Here is an 18,272-nt window from a genome sequence, read left to right on the forward strand (position 1 = left end):
CAAAAGAAAATCGCAATTACACGAGTACTACATATACTGTAGTACAAGTTTGGACCTGATCAAACTTGGCATGGTGATAAACCTTGACAAATTCTGTACACATAGGAAATATTGTGGTATGCAGGCTCCTTGTTTCCAAGTTATGAACAATCAAGTTTGGGATTTTGACTTACTCAAATTCTTAAAATTATAATAATATATACTCAAACACTTCCATAACAAAAATATATACTGAAATTTAAACAAAATATTGGTACCATTCTGCGATCATAACAATAAACCCAAGAGTTAGAAGCATTCAATAGCTAACTGCCAATTTAATAATACAATGGTCATCTGGAGTACAATTTTCAAGTGAAGTTCGAAAAGCTTCATTTTTCACTTTTTCCCCTAAAATCTCAGTCCCATATTTTCCACGCTGAATTTCATTGAATTAGCACCTACGAAGAACATTTTTTTCTTTCTTTCTTCATTTCTCATGTAGCACAGGATTATTAGACTAGAAACGCTTATTACTTATCTTGAATGACAAACATATAATGATATCAATGGAAAAAATAGAAAATCGAAAAGATCTATTTCACAATATTAAAATTTTATTCTAGATCAAGAGGTGTTTAGTGTGAGGCCCCCTTATCACTTGGCATACAAAAATGAAATTTTTAAGTTTTACGTCCCACGGTTATACCAGCTAGGCTAAAGGAGACGGTGGTGATGAGAAGTGAATGAAATGATGGAATGAAGAAAGTCGAAGGGAACGGGAGAACCCTGAGAAACCCCAAGCACAAGGTGTTCGTCCACAACAAAGCTAACTTGACGCGAGCTGGGATCGAACCACGGACCTCACGCACCAGTGGTTTACTTAACATACATTGACCATGTAGTCAGTCTCTAGCAATCCACATTGTAGCATATTAGAATCAAGTGATTCAATACCTGGTGTGTACTCACAAGTCATGTATGATGGTATTAACGGTATATCTATAGCTATGAGGGAGCTCTGACAGGCTCTGTTGATAGATATACTGGGTTATCAATACCAAACAAATTTCTTCCGCAGAATAGAATATTACATTTAACGTACCTTTAATATCAGTAAATATTTTTACAAATGCTGGTAAAGTGCCAGAATTTTGGAGAACAAACCATTTTTCCAAAATGGTGCCAGAGTCAATGTCTCCTAAATTTAGCCACATTTTGCCCTTTTCGTCCTTCGAGATATTCTTCAGATGAAGTTTACTGTGACCTCCATAACCGAACAGTTTAATCTGTAAAAAGAACGTCATAATAAACAAGAAAAATAAGAAAGGAAACTAAGGTTTTCCATCTGAAAGATATGAAGTAAAGTAAAGGACAGGATTATGATACATGATCGAAATTTTATAACGATTACACAATGAACTAACAGAGATAAAATCTGACACTAATTCCAGGGCACATAATAAAGGTTTGTCATTGTTAATGATTACACATTATGTTAAAGCTAGGGAAACAAAAACAATTTAAAACCGACATGAGTTTATATACAGGGTAAGTCAAAATGATGGACAGAAATTTATTCTGTAAAATCTAATACACATATGTTATTCTGAGACACTCACTTCAAAAAGTTCATTTTCCACGCAGTGTTTCCACTTTCTATCGCTAAGAGTCAGCAGCGAGTAGTTAAAGAAAATGGCGTTGACTGGAGAAGAGAGAGGTTTTGTGTGTACTTGATTATCATGTAAACAAATCCCTGTTTAAGTGTGAAACGGAGACTCAGCTACGAGGGAAGGTCATTCGTAAGTGGTATGAACATTTCAGAAATTCGGGCTCCATCTGTAAACGAAAATCGACTGGCTTGGTATTGACCGTAACATACAACAAAGGGTTTGGCAGGACATAATTACCTCAGCGTTTCCCAACCGGTGTGCCGTCAATGGACCGCTGGTGTGCCGCGAGGAATCGAAACAAAATTATTAATTTTATAGCAATCAAATTGTAAAGCGTAGGGAAAAGTGTATATTACACATCACTTCACAGTATATTTCACATTACTATGAACCTCTACTATGAATCTACAATTTTAAGTTTCATACCGTGTTACTGTTCTGTACATTTCTAATGTTGAAAAAAGTATTTGTTGTCACTGTTATGACCATTATTGCTTCTTTATTGTTGCAGACTATTTCGCAACTTGAAAATTTAAAATATTCAATCCTTTCGACAAATTACCTACATTTGTGTTTTAAAAGTAAAAGAGATATGTTTGTTTGTTCGTTCGTTATTTAGTGATCTTCCTTCTTAGTAAAAGGTTGGATACAGTTTTTGAAAAGAAAGCGTGTTTTTAAAACCTGAGTCCAATATTTCATTGCAATTGTTTTCTATTTTTAAATTAGAATGAAAAATAAGCATAATGATTTACCACAGGAAAAAAACGGTGATAAAGCTTTCTTCTCTGTGAGAAGGAGATAAATAATCACAGAAAAAATACCACTGTGTTTTATATTTACAAATATTTATAAGTGTGCCGCGAGAATCCAAGTAACACCCGTAGTGTGCGGCAAGTTGAAAAAGGTTGGGAAACGCTGGATTACCTGCTTGATGTGTGCCGTATTACACGAAGTACTCACATAGAACACTTGTGTTATGTTGGAATAAAATTTTGACAGTTTACATTTTTTACTACATGCCTCGCAATAACATTTATTAGATTTCACAGAATCGGGTTTTTCATTTTGACTTGCCCTAGATAAACATGAGAGAAAAGTTTTTGAGTGAACATATAAAAATAAAAATATACGGTATAAGATATAGAAGATTTTTTAAGAATATACAGAATATACAAACGGGCCAAATAATTACACATAAACTACTAGTATGTGATCTATCTAGAAATCCAGGTTCACACACCTCAGGTACCGACGAAATTAATGCTCAATTAGTACTCAAAAGTATATCATCATACCCTAACTTTCAATACACATTTCGTTGTACTAGTGCCAGAGCACGCTGAAACATTGATATTTCGATAGAGTGCATACTAGTTCCTGTATAATTCCTTGACTTTCTTAAGATAGGCCTCATCATTTTCGAGTTAGTGTTTTAAAAGTGATTTTTCGTGTTTTCCGTGATTTTTAACTCTAAAAGGAGGCATTTTTCGATCCCTGATTAAAACGTTTTTCTTTCATTTGATATAAGGAGTATTACTTTTCAGCATATATATAAAAATATTTATTTATTAACAATCGTTCAGAGGCACTTTTATACTGGATATCTAACAATAACAATGCAAATGATTTGGGAAGGTATCGGCTAGGGTGTGTTTAGTAGAGACTATCCAGGCATTTGCCTCCTAGAACTGAAGAAAATTCTGGAAAACCCGTCAGGATGGTCGGCAGAAGGAATCGAATTCACGACCTCCCTAACGCGAAGCCAACGCTCTACCACTTGAGCTACTTCGCTCGGTCACAACCACCAATACAAAATAAAGATACAAATTTGTCCTTTAAATGAAAATATTTTTAAGTAGAAAAATATAGCGGTACAAGTTTTAATGACATAAAATAAATTACCATGAAATACATCTTAAAAACCTTCCATAAATATATCTGTTAACTAAAAAGGAAAGTTTGAAGTATAATAAGCTCCAGGGCCGGTTCTAGACATTTCTGAAGTGTAAGTAAACAATATTTAGGCGCCCCCACCTAGAACATAATAAAATAGTAGAAAGTTGTAATGGACAAAATTCTTCAAATAATTGTTACTAGTACAATTGCAAATTTCTCTGATATTTGTAGTCTCTCTGTGAATACAACAATAAATGGCGAAATTATAACTAATTGACTGTGGATGAATACTTAACGAAGTTTCAATTTTAATAAGTAATAGCATTTTTATTAAATAAGCACAAAACACAGCTAAAATATATACCTAAAATGTAGTTTGACAATTACAATTGAAACAGAAAAAAACTAATGAGCTTCGAGTCTAACATTGAACTCAACAGCCGGAGAGTAATACTCCTGGAAGTAGGAAATAAATACACAGTTCTAATTGGTTGGCGTTATCCGTGTTTGGCCGCGTACCATATATATAGCAGCAATCAAACACTTGCTGCTGTCGGCCCTTGTTGCCGAGCGTGCTAGCGCTACGTGCTGGTAACGTAAATCGCTTGTGGCGTGGGTTCAAACCCGGAACAAGGGATTTTTTTTTTTTTTTTTACATTTTTATAACACTCTTTAAATTAAAATAAGATGAAAATAATACTCAAAAAAGTGATTTACTTACTTCTGTGCAGATAAGTAGTAGTAGTAGTAGTATTAACGGGTTAGAAGCCCCGCAGGACTCGGTTTGTTCCACCTTGAACCCATTGATATAAATTTTGTGACCAACTTAAAACAGCTGACTAGGGTAGCGCGCGAAAAAACGTACTTCCGGGAGTATTACCCTCCCGAGCGGGTCGTATTATTATTACATCAAAAACAAAGTACTATTGAAACGTAAAGACTCAGGATAGAAACGAATATGTTGGCGAATGACAAATGGACTAATAGAAATTAACAAAGTGAGCATTAAGTAGTGGGCACCGATTGTGAGCCACTGATATTAGGAACTTAAGTTAAACTTTCCTTCAGAAATGATCAAAAAATCCATTTGTACGGCCATCTTTACTTAGGATTCGCCCCCCTACCTGGACCAATGCACAACAAAAGTCTAGTCACTTGAACTTCGATAATGTGCATTTCATTTATTCTAACTTTTCTCAACCCTTAACTGTGGTCATTCAAGCGAAGCACTATGGGAAACACTATTTATGACAAGGCGGAACGCCCCTGAAGACATTTATTTCTACTATAATAATGCCACTCAATCCATGAGCAACATGTGCAGTTGATTTCCTTTTGTTCGATGGTCTATTCCCATTTCAAAGACATATTTGGTAATGATATTCTAGAGCAGCGTTTCCCAACCTTTTCTCAACTTGTGGCACACTACGGATGTAACTTGAATTCTCGTGGCACACTCATAGATATTATTATTATTTGCAAATAAAAAATACCATGGTATTTTTTTCTGTGATTACTGATCATCTTCTCACAGAGATGAAAGCTCGATCACTGGTTTTCCCCTATGCTAATTTATTATGCTTATTTTTTATTCTAATTTTAAAATAGAAAACAATTGCAATGAAATATAGGGCTCAGATTTTTAAAAATACGCTTTCTTTTCGGAAACTGTATCCAATTTTTCACTAAGAACGAAGGTCACTAAATAACGAACGAACAAACAAGTGTCTTGTACTTTTAATTTTGCTGTTTTAACCAGAACCGGTGCATATTATTGCAATCACACAGCTTGCGATGCGTCGAAGTCAAAACACAGCTGTTGAACAAAATGTTGTTCTGTCATTCACGTAGGAATGAGTGTTCTACGAACGTTCACTTGATGCGTACCGTACAAGTGCTTCTATTTCTCGGTGTTAGTATGACTCTCAATTGAAGCGTAATATAGCAGCTAACCGTGGAAATGCGTACTAGCCGAAATACTGTCTGCTACACAGTAATAGATGTAGAATCATATATTACAATCACAGTAATTTTTTCCATGGTAGAAATTCATAGTAATGTGAAATATAAAAATATACATTTTTTTCCTATGTCTTTCAATTTGGTTGCTATAGAATTAATAATTTTGTTTCGACTTCCTCGCGGCACACCAGCGGTCCATTTGCGGCACACCGGTTGGGAAACGCTGTTCTAGAGAAACGTCGTGGAAGACTATTGGGAGAGGAATGAAGAGAGAGAAGAAAATATTTGTATTTTGTGCATATGGTGAGATTGTGGAAAGAATGACGCTGTCTTTAGTCGTACTGTCGTAGTGCTTAATATAACACCTATTGAAAAGCTAAATTTCCCCACATTTTATCTCATATTCGTAAAATCTCCCTTACAAAAAATCTTAAGTAAATCTCCCTGTGCGACAGTAAATTGTCCTCAAGTTAGCATCACTTGTGAGTGTAGCATTGGCGCCGATTGATGTACGAGTCCATTTCAATTGTAAAGGGGTGTGTCACAGCTACTCACGCAAAGATTTGACTTCATTGTCTTTTTTATTTAGTTTGTCTGTATCTTAGTCTGTATTTATTTGAGGCTAATTGAAATTTTTTTCATCATAACATTTTCTCTAATAAATATTCACATTTAAAACACAAAATTCATTTTCCAGTTTAGCGCCCTTTTCACCTAGCACCTCCTGCAAATGCGTAGTTTGCAGGATTATAGATCCGGCCCTGAATACCTCCTCCAAGGGAAACTTTATCTGGGCTATCATATGCAATTATGTGAAAGCTCCATTCAAATTTCAATAATTTCATACATAAATGACTATTTCTAAGTCCACAATGTATTCACATATATACCTTAAAGACTCTTCAAAATTAGAAAATGACTTAAGAAACCGCCATCTAACAGCTGATAGAATGGAAGAAAGATACAGAAATGGTTCCTGTAATACTACTGTAATTAAAATATTTCTAAAAATTCTTACCTCATATTTTTCGGGTCTTAGTGGGTCACCAAATTTAATACTGACTTTCCCCATGGCTGCTCCCACTTGAGTGGGGCAAAAAACTATCTTCAGAGGTCGCACTTCTCCGCCAGAAATCATCAATGAACACTTATGTACAACAGAGTTCCCATGATGAATCTACAAAAAGGAGAAGACATCATTTATTATAAATGAATATAATTCTACCCCAATCTCCTTCCCCCGCTCTCAGCAAGAGAGTACACCTGAAGGAAACTGATTTAGAACGATCGTCTACAGGAAACATTGCTTACAAACCATTCAACTAGAAAATCTACAAAATGTCAGACAAATCTATCAACAAACAGCCAGTATCAAATTTAGCGATGACAACATAGTTTGCCTCAAGACATGGTATTTTGATACGTAAAATTAATTTTAAAGAAAGAAAAGAGTGAAAAAAACACAAAAACTAAAAGGATCACTACACAATGTGACTGAACACATGTTATAAAGTTTGGAAGAAGACTCTACATATGAAAGAAAGAAAAAACAGAATTTGGAATTCGGCGTCTTTTGGAACTTACAAGCTCTCATAAATGGCGGAAAATGACATGTAACATTTCACAACAGACAAAAGAAATGCTAGAGAGCAAGTGGTCCTTAAAAGTTATAGAGCAAGTAATACCTATCATTTCCTTCCTCCGTAATTGGTTTCGGGTCACGTGGATCAATGACGGGCAGGGTTTGAAAAAACCCGGGTATTTTTTAAAAAACCCAACCCACTTGGGCCCATGTGGGTTTTTCGGGTATTTTCGGGTTTTATTGGGTTTTTTCGGGTTTAATTGGGTTTTTTCGAAATATTTCTCTCTCTTTGGGGTAAAAATGTTAAAAGATGATTTACATTTCATGAGTGTCATTGTCACAACTTGCAACAACTTTCTATTCACTGCTGTTTTGAAAAAAATGCCGCCATTTTGAAATTTTATATTGGATCGCCGAAAAAATCTATACAGCAAATTTAGAAGGTCTTGTGCTTCTACCCTCAAAATATCAACTTAAAAAGTCCGAAAATTGCACCTTGTAGCATGGATACCCGCTATTTTGAAAAATGGACGCCATTTTGAAATTTTATGCCGCCAAAATATATACAGCTAATTTAGTCTCTCGTGCTTCTACTTTGAAAATTTCAACTTGAAAGACCTAAAATTGCGCTTTGTAGCGTGGATATCAGCAGCGGCGCAAATTTGTCTTCAACATTGGGGGGACGGGTAAGACGGTTTATATATATGTGATGTACAAAATATTTATCAAGGCGGAAAACAATGCTGAGGAGGATTACCCATGCTGGTCCCGGCGTCCTCCACAGGGGACATAAAATATGACGACATTATAATTGCTTTATAACTTTAAAATCCGACTTGCAACATTGAAAACTGTTTACAAGGGATGATCCATATATGATCATTCCCTGTAAACAGTTTTCAATGTTGCTAGTCTGATTTTAAAGTTGTAAAGCAATAATAATATCGTCATATTTTGTCCTCTGTGTGGGACTCCGGGACAACATGGGTAGGGGAGCAGAGTTGTCTTCAACATTGGGAGGTGGTCAGATTTGAGGCTTAATCTGGGAGGTATCAATTTCATCTCACTTTCCTTTGTGACAGTTGGACACAAATCATCACATTTCTTCCTAAAAGACACATTTCCAATCGGATTATTGAGGGGGACAGTTTCAAGATTGTAGGGGATATGTCCCCATCATTCCCCTGGGATTTTCGCCAGTGGATATCTTTTTTTTTTTTTTTTTTTTTTTTTTTTTTTTTTTTTTTTAAGCGCGTTATTTTGTAATTTTACGTTGGTATGCTGCCAAAATCTAAACAGAAAAATTAGTGTGTCTCTGGTTTGTATCCTGAAAATTTAAAAGACCGAAAGTTGAACACCGTGTGGTAAAGGCAGACAAACTAATAAATGTAGATCGAGTCATCCTAGGAGCCTCAGTGACGTTCGCCAAATATGAATACCAAATAGCTATATTAATTTAAGATAAAGACATAATTCATCAAAATGTCTTAAATATTTTCCAACGTAAAATAAATTGTCTTATTGTTGAAGTTCACTTTCGATGCTTTGTGCATTCGATTACGGGAATTACCCGAGCACTTGTTGCAAGACCATTCTTTTCCGAAAATTAATTTAAAACAATTAACAAAGATAGGCCTATAATTCATATTTTATAAACTAAATGTTTCAAAATGTCATAAATGAAATGAAATATTCTCCAGCGTAAAATAAATAGATTTATTGTTGAAGTATTCACTTTCGATGCTTTGTGGTTCAATTGCGGGAATTTCCCGAACACTTCTTTCACGACGGGTTTTCCCTGAAAATGCAGCTTGCTTTACTGTACATCCAAACTTCCATTAATACTGAAGTTTGAATGCAGCACTTGAAATAGTAAGCGTTACGTAGTTTTCGAAGCTCCGAGCATTAAGCTTCTTAATTTTGACAAGAATTTTTACGTTATTGCTAGTGTTGATTCTACAGAATGCTTATTTGAAGGCTAGCAACAAATGACTGAACTTAACTGTTGTTGGTAAAGCAAATTTTACTGAATACTTTTGTTACCATCAAAGGTAAGAAATAATACTAATAGGTTTTACTAATGTATTTACATATTTACTGTTAGTACCGGCACCTATGAACTTAAACCCGTCAACGTATGAGGGATAACGTCCCTCGGCGGCGCCGAGTCAGGAAACACACTATTAACGGAAAGTATTTTCTAAAATATACAATCGCTTACTTTACTTGAAATAGGCTATAAGCATAAGTCGCACATTAATTTGTTCTACAATTATTTCAAGCTAAGGTGGAGGTTTTTTATTTATTTATTCATTCATTTAGAGCTTTATAAAAGGTCTTATGTTGAATATTGCTGTCTATCTTAACATGAAAGCATATAATTCGCCCAAAGAAAGTTTAAAATCCGATAAAAATAACTTTCAATGTGATCACCTTAGTTGTACCAATAATACACTAAAAAAAAAGTCAAAAACCCAGGTGGGTTTTTTCAGGTGGGTCCAACCCGAAAAAACCCGGTGGGTTTTTTCGGGCTGGGCCCACTTGGGCAAACCCTGATGACGGGACAGTTATACAAAAAGGAACCATCTGAGACACGACACCAAGATAAGAAATGGACGAGATAATTATTTTTGTTTATGCAGAATGTTAGCTGGATTTCCAGAACCTTTCCAAGTTCGCTTTGATCGGAGCCGTTTGATGAAAGCCTCACTAGTTAAACTGGATAATGATCCTAAGAATAACAAACGAAAGCGAATATCTCTTGTGCTTCAAGCCTTTAATACTAAAATTGCTATTATGCCGTACATACAAGGATTACATAGTAGAAACACTGGGTCGTCCATATATCCTAAAACGAGCGTTGGAAGCTAACTATAAAACATACGAAATCTTCTACCACATATATTGTCGCACTCCATCTTGGATACGCTCATGTCGACACACACCTCAAAACGGTAACAAAGTAAATTTTGTTTGTTCAAGATAGCCTGTGACATCTATGTAGGGACTCTTGGTTGTAGCAGTCGAATACAATATGTATTACAGTCATCTAGTATCTAGAACTGTCATATGGTACTCTATATATATAATAAACACAATTAGGTTCTGAGTATACGTATAATAAGGATGACTATCTTATGGGCATTTCTGTCTTATTACCTTTGTATATCCCACGTGTTACTGTATACAAACACTTTTGTTTATAAATACCACCACATGGTTTTAGGACAGTGTACTACGCACCACGTGGATTTACTATAGGCAGCAGACAACGGACCTCTGGCTCCACCTACGAAGTACATGACGACATCGGAGCAGAAGCGCCACCACCACCCTGAAGACCTATAAATTCGGCAGCAACCAGCAGACCAGTACCAGTTCTCTGGTGTCCCTCCTACTGCTTGCTTCGGAGCATTAGGAGAACCTAACTTCAAAATTTCCAGTCTACTTCGGAACTCTTGGCTATTCCTTTCCTCCTGGCTTGGTCTGCTTCGGGCTCTGTTGGGAATCCTACCACAGTTGCTTAACCTGCAACGGGGCTCTGTAACTACTAACTCCCTCACTGCTTGCCACGTAGCATTGGGGATTCCTTCGCAATTCTGCTTAGCCTGCTATGGGGCTCTGTAGAGATCCTGTCCACGGCATTGCGGTCAAGGACTATTTAACTTCTAACCCAATTTAGAGGAAAACAACATTGTAGTATTTTGTGTAAATACTGTTATGTAGTGATTTTTTTATAATAAAAGCCGGTAGTGAGAATCGGTTCCAGACCTTGTTTTATTATCAGCTCTACCTACTAGAAAGTTTTACAATATAATGTAATTTCTTCATTGATCAGGTTTACCTGATTTGGCACTAGAAAAGCGAAGTATCATATTAACATGTATAAGGACAGATTCCCACATAAAACTTTATACAATTCCTGCAGTAACTATTTATAGTACCTAGATAAGGCAGCGAAGAAAAAAGTACAGTCATTTATTAACATACACATTTAACATCGACTATTTGTCGTAATATTATTTTCTTTATTTAATCATTTTTTACTTTTATCATTCAACAGCGAACATTGCTGAAACTACAAAACCCTCTACTATGACATGCCGTCCATCCTATCGCAGATTTATCTGAGTAACGGTGGAAGTCGCGCTAAACATGGAAGTATGCTACACGTATGTGTGGATATACACGAATACAAAGATAGATTATAATAAACGTAATATATTTCAACAATCCGTAAACTATGCAGAAAAAGTAGGGCAGTTATTTTAAGGCTATAGACGAGCATTGCGGAAGTGTGCCATTATATTAACAGCCTTCATCTATATTTAAAAGAACAATCTTATTTTACAGAAGTTACTTCTAAACATTATAATACGGCCAGCTGGCTCCTTCACGAATAAAATTATTTATACGCTTGCAATCTTAATCTCACAATAAATGTGGACGAAGAGAGAGAGTTTCTCAAATGAAGAGGATCCAAAATATTTTCAATAAAGAATCTACTGCAGAGTTTATAGAGCTTGTACTTTCAATTATTTGCCTAACACCAATTTATTAAACGTGCCGTTACCAGCTCTTTAATCAAATTCTAGATAAACTACTCGAAATAAGGTAGCAGCCCTGATCACTGAAAATTCTGCAATTGGAAAAACACTAAAGTTAGTAATTGCCAATAAATGGTACTTGCCTTAAAATCGTTGCTTTTCCTTATTTCTATGTCGAGATGAAGCGTTTCTGCAGATGAATTCCGTAATAAACATTTATCTGTTTTCACTTTCCCCACTTCAACGCTTCCCCAAACAAAGCGACCCTTCGTAGTTTCTAGTCTAATCTGTTTCTTCGCCACACCTGAAGCTGAAGAAGACGGACAACGAATGGTTTCGCTTGAGCCTTTCGCAACTTCATTTCCTTCATTCCATGTTGTTTGACCTTCCTGTCGATTCACTGGGATGCTTTTCCCCAACGGCAAAAGTGATGCTATGCCCTTCACATTCACATGAAAGGAGGGACCTCCCGGTTCAATAGTCATTTGTAGCACTCTGAAAAATAGAAGATAATATCCACATTTCTTACCTTAGACATCTTTAAAAATAATAATTAAAGTATTGACACATTTAATAGTATTACGTCTGGTAATATATTTAATTGTGGTGTTAACAGAAACGTTCTTCTACTACACGACCAATACTAATGATTTTCAGCGAGTGTACATTTCATTTTTAATTACAATTTCTTAAAGGTTAATATTTTCTCATCTCATGCAGTAAATCAACAATGAATTTCGTAACGTACACCAAAATTTCATTCTTAAGTACATATTTTCAAACAGAGAGATTGTTACGCTCACAATTAAAAAAGAGTAAAAAAGTAATTATTTTGTTTCTCTATGTATTTACAAAAAACTAAAGTATTTTAAGGAATCAGGAAGGACAATTTTGCAACCTGCTATTCTAAGTGGAAAACTACATTCTCCATCTGTATCATTGATAGGGCAAAATATAGGGTGGGCAAAAAGTCAGGTGACAGTCCTGTAACAGGAAAGTCTGTTGGGCTAAAGGTTCACATTGGCCATAGATGATGAGTGCCTACCTAAAAAAACACACGTGACCACCACGACCGCCATTTTAAATATCACTTTAATTTTTTATATGATAATCACCACCACATGCCTACCTTCCAATTTAAAAAATTATAGTGATAGTCAAAACGACAGACTTCAAGATGACGGTGGTGATGGGCACGCGTGTTTTTAGGTTCACCCATTCATCATCTATGGCCAATGTGGATCTCTAGCCTAACAGACTTTTCTGTTACAGGACTATCACCTGATTTTTGGTCCACCGTGTAGTATTAATATGTCAGATGTATAGAAAGTTTGCAGCAGGAATTTGTAAGTCATTGAGGAACACGAGAAGCCTTATTGAAACTGTTTGACAGTTCTGAATCAAGACACATTAAAAATAAGTTTTTGCTAAAATGTTGAACAGATCATTACTTCTTGATTCCATAAAATCCACTAGACCTAAATAATTTATTGTATTTATTTTAAATCTGCACTTACTTCTCAATAACAGTGGTTTCATTCGTAGGCAGGAAAGTGACATCCACGGTCTTTTCCTCTCCAGGCAATATAATGACAGACGAAGGTCTTAGTGTTATGGTGTCTGCGCCTGTTGCCTCCACAGGAAATAGGCTGAGCGTTACTTCCAGAGGCACAGATCCTCCGTTACGCAGAGGCAGTTGCTTAGTAACAGCAGAGCCAGGCTCCGTACAAAGATGGAGAGGATCAGCTTTCCTAGAAATCTGGAAGTTCGTCTTTCCAACAGAACCTTGTAGAAAACACTCTTTCAGAGTTATATCACGGCTAGGTATATCGAGTTGCACACTCAGCTTGGAGTTGAACTGGACGGTGTTGGAATTTGCTAATGAAACAGAAAAAAACATAAAATGTTCAGTATGAAGCCATTGATGTTCCAAGGAAATACATTGAAGTCTGAGTAAATAGAAGTACTATATTGTAATATCAATATACAGAGTGTCCATAAAAATACTATCATATTTTAAAGTGATATTACGTCGAGTTGGATAATCGTATTTAAATGAAATTGGTCACATTTGAAAGAAAAGCTCGAATATCTTTTTACTATACCCCATAGACATTGAATGTGGGCCCCACGAGTGGCGATGCAGAAATCAAGACGATATTCCTATGCACGCCACACACGCTCCAACATATCTGATGAAATGGACTGGATGGCAACACTGATACGAACTTGCACTTCCTGCAGATTTTGAAGCAATGGGGGACACAGACACAATCCTTTAAGTAACCCCCATAAAAAGAAGTCATAGACCGACAAGTCAGGTGACCTCGGCGGCCACTTGTAGAAGACATTGTCATCATTTCCGGCACGTCCAATCCATCTTCCTGGAAGCCACTCATTCAGATGTTCCCGAACATGTAAATGCCAGGAGGAGATGCTCCATCTTGTTAGAAAATAAAGTCATTGATTGCCTTCTTCTTGTGACCTCCAGCAGAAACAGCAACTGTCTGCTAAATATCCAACAATGAACCCATATCGACTAATCAAAAAGTAAACATGAGTGAATTTACTTTTTCTGTGTTTGATTCCGTCCACTATTGACATTGTTGTTCATTGTTGACATGCACAAAAATATTCGAGTTTTTCTTTCAAATGTGATCAATTTCATTTAAACATGATTATCTAAAGTCATTGATTGCCTTCTTCTTGTGACCTCCAGCAGAAACAGCAACTGTCTGCTAAATATCCAACAATGAACCCATATCGACTAATCACAAAATAAACATGAGTGAATTTACTTTTTCTGTGTTTTGATCCCGTCCATTATTAACATTGTTGTCCATTGTTGACATGCACAAAAATACTTGAGTTTTCCTTCAAATGTGGCCCATTTCATTTAAAAACAATTATCCAACGCGACGTAATACCTTTTAAAGTATGATAGTATTGTTATGGACATGCTGTATTATTCTTTTGTAGGAAGAAGAAAATAATTACTGGAAAATTAGAATACTTCAAGGAGAAGAAATCCGATTTCTTTACAATAATGTATCAAACAAAGAATCAGACTTATACACAATGAAAAATTAACAACATCTCCTCAATGTTTTAAATTAATGAGAGAAAAAGTAAAAATATGCTGTAAAATTCAACGAGTAATGAGGCTATACAGCGAAAGAAACAGTTAAATATTTTTTTAAAAAAATACACCTTAATTATTTATTTACCTCTCATTTCCTTTAAATCGGGTGAGTTAAAAATGACGTCGATTTGAAGGACTTGGTTGTTGCCTTTCTTCTCCAGTTCACATGCAAGAAGCGTTGGAGCTTCGAGATTCGCTGGCTGTACATGGGAACCCACTTTTATGTTTTCTCCAAACTGAAATGTCTGTACAGCTGTCGGAGCCTGTTCAAAAGAAATTACCCATCCTTGTGAATAATTATATTGCTTCAGGTTTTAATTTAATTTAAGTTGCTAATATTGCAAGTTTCCTACGGCCACAGTAAACTTTGAAAAGACAAATTTTGATGGACAGAACTGGTAATTAAATTTGTTCATCTGCCTTTCTACGAGGTATGACGTCCAATCGCTGCTGTATTAATTTAAACTTGTCACATACGGTTACAATAGTATGGCCTTTTAGACGAGGTAAGTAGATAGAATATGGCAGTTCTGGAACACTTTTTCGATGGAAAAGGCTAGATCTGAAGTACGAATTTCCTTCCGCACCTGATTGGTTAATTTTTAGTCACGTGAGCATCCAATCAATAAGAGTTCTGAAGTAGACTGAGGGTGAAGATATTGCAAAAGAAAAAAACTTACGGCGCTTATGTCTCTCTCGAATGTGTATTGATTGCATACGGAAGATCTTAGGTGAATAGGTGAGTTCTGGGATCTCCCACACTTGCTGAATGTCTTAACCCGTTCTCTCCCCCTCCCATGCTCGCTAGTTGACCGATTTTCAGTCACGTGATTTTAGGACCGGTTCTTCCTGTCTGTCTCAATGCCAAGGTCAAATCCAAATCACTCTCCTTGTTATATTGACTGCGTCCAGTTTTTCAAATCGACTCACTGTTTTGTTAGTTGAAATTGTTCTGTTATATGTTCATTTTTAATATCATATACGTAACTTGTAATAGTAGCAGTAAGAAAAACGCAGCAAATGGTGTCATCGGGAATTACTTCATCCAAGTCAACGATAATAATTATATCTGTTCGTTCGTTAATCGCCACGTGCTTTCCTTTAGTTGTATCCATAACATACTGTAACATGACTAGCTTGCTGTTGTGTTCAGCTTAATTAAATCTATCCTCTTTGTCATTAGGTGACCAATAGACTTTAATCTTAGGGGACTTATTTCCACCATCAGCTTTAAGAGCTGGATTAAGAATGTGATAATCATTAAGAAATTACAACTTTACAAAAATTATTAATATTAGAAATGTAGCTCATAATGATAATTAATGCTCGAACACAATTTTCATATTTTGAAGTGCAGCAGTTGAGGACAGGTAAAAGAAAGAATTGATAGTGTTTGTCTGGCGTTATCACTATAGGTTTCGACGTTTAACTTTATCCAATGTTGAGAGTCACTTCGATCTCCAGGAAAGATACATAGGATCATCTTTCACCATTTGCCTCACAGCTTCGATGTTTTTGAGAGTCACTGCAGTGTTTGGCCGTCCGGAACAAGGTTCATCTTCAAGTGACGTACGTCCCCTTTTAAATTCCCGAGACCAATTTCCAACACTGGCTCGCGAAGGAGCAGATTCCCCAAAAGTATTCACCAAAGTTTCAAGGCACTGCTCCGCGGTTAAGCCCTTCTTGTAATCGTAGAAAATCATAGTGCGAAAGTCACGTCTTGACAGCTCCATGGCTAACTAGTCAATGGGTCACGCGCACTTCCTTATCTCTCTTATCTCTGACCATGCTATTGCCATTGATGGCTGAAAGTCACAAAATATCACAGTGTCGAATGCAGTAAACAAAATGTTGCTGTGATGTTAGATTATTGCGCTGCTAAAAACTTTCGGCATGGATCTCGTAGAACGGTTGGCAAGAAATTCTTCTGCAGAGTAGAATTAGTAGAACATATTTGTATTTCCTTGAGTAACAAGTTGGAATGATGTATACGCCACATATGCTTTAAGAAAACTATTTTGATTGAAATTTAGATTGAGATATTCTCTAGGAAAGACTTTATTCCGTCCGGTTTCAGGTATATATTATTCTTAACCTTGCAATGGTCAAACTTACTAGCGTCTCTTTAATTGATCGCTGTTTTTCTCGTGCTGTTTGAAATGGATCAACAACAAAGCATACCACATTGTGAACTGCGTAGTGATATCGAATTCAAAGTAACTTCCCGTTACATGCTGTTGTGTAGACTGATACGTATGGAATTCAATAGGCAGGTGTGGGTTCTCGAGGATATTTGCCTTGAGTTTTAAGGCGTGGTTCTTTTCGTACTCCACAATAGGTATTCTAAGGTTCCATACTCTTAATAGTAAGCTTCCACTGCGAATCCGAACATTAATCCCAATGAAAATATCACTGTATCTTCTTTCTGAGGCAATTCGAATGCTGTGATCAAACGACCAGCCTTATAATATTCCGCAAAATTGGAGAACTTTAATTTAGCTATGATTATAGAGAGAATTCCAGTCAATACGATTAAAAACCGTGACATTTTTCTAATTTCTACCTGTGAAAACAGATACGGGACCAAGTTATCAACGAGTCTAATGTCAGTTCTTTCAGCATGTTCCACCTGCATCTCGTCCTACCACTTCATTTTTCATATTAAAGGTCTGGATTATACAGATCTATAAGGCCAATGTCAATATCGAACTCAATGCCCTTGTTTGGATCGTTTAGATTATTAAGTGTTCATCGACTGGACACAAACAACTCTATAACTTAAACAGACCTCAAAAGTTCACCGCCGCCATAGAAAGAAGGCCGCTACGTAGATCCTATTCTGTGAACCCAATCCAGGATTTATACCCATTTCTTCTGTATTAACCTTCCATTTTCTTCGTGTGAGATGCTTACCTCCGATAGAAATTCGGATACTATTTTAAACAAGAAGTCTCGTCTCATACAGCCTTAGTACAGAAAGAGATCTTTTAGAACTCCAACCACCAGCTAACCAAGCCTACCCAAAGATATTTTCCTTACCAGGTTTTCGTAAGTAGGCTATCTTGGATGTCGCCACTCAATTCCTTGGCTGACATGCGCTAAGAGTTCCGAATTATGACATTTTTTCTTAGCCTATTTTTGCTATGAAAAGTCAGTCCTCTATTGAACATACTAGTCTGTTCAGTGAATGATTATAAAACAGCTTTTTGATAAATAAATAAATTTTGACTTAGTTACATTTGCCTCTTAAAATGCTTACACTTATTGAAAATAGAAAGTTCTGTATGTATCAGAATACTACATTCGAAGTTACAAATCCAGAGAAGAGAAACTTTGAATCCTTATTCCTTTTCTGAACTCCTTTGAAAACAATAAAACTTATATTCTTGTGCCTGTCTATTTACCCAGTGATATAATTTAAAGAGCTGTACTGTTCCCTTTATATGTGATAACATAAGTTAAAAAAAACTTATGCAAAGAAATCACATATC

The 18,272-nt window shown here is 36.1% G+C and overlaps 1 protein-coding gene across 4 annotated transcripts in view; it reads right to left on the reverse strand.

Annotated features, from left to right (window-relative positions):
- spd-2 (centrosome assembly protein spindle defective 2) overlaps positions 1-18,272 on the reverse strand; it is a 122,988-nt gene that overhangs the window by 35,655 nt on the left and 69,061 nt on the right. For all 4 annotated transcript variants that reach the window (XM_081738163.1, XM_081738172.1, XM_081738167.1 and 1 more), the window contains 5 exons: positions 14,867-15,044; positions 13,157-13,517; positions 11,783-12,134; positions 6,529-6,687; positions 1,085-1,268 (listed from right to left, as the gene is read on the reverse strand). In XM_081738163.1, the coding sequence (XP_081594289.1) occupies positions 1,085-1,268; positions 6,529-6,687; positions 11,783-12,134; positions 13,157-13,517; positions 14,867-15,044 (1,234 nt within the window). The remainder of the gene's footprint in view (positions 1-1,084; positions 1,269-6,528; positions 6,688-11,782; positions 12,135-13,156; positions 13,518-14,866; positions 15,045-18,272) is intronic.

This window comes from Thermobia domestica, chromosome 2, assembly GCF_964235325.1.
Source record: "Thermobia domestica chromosome 2, izTheDome1.hap1.1, whole genome shotgun sequence".
Classification (NCBI taxonomy): domain Eukaryota; kingdom Metazoa; phylum Arthropoda; class Insecta; order Zygentoma; family Lepismatidae; genus Thermobia; species Thermobia domestica.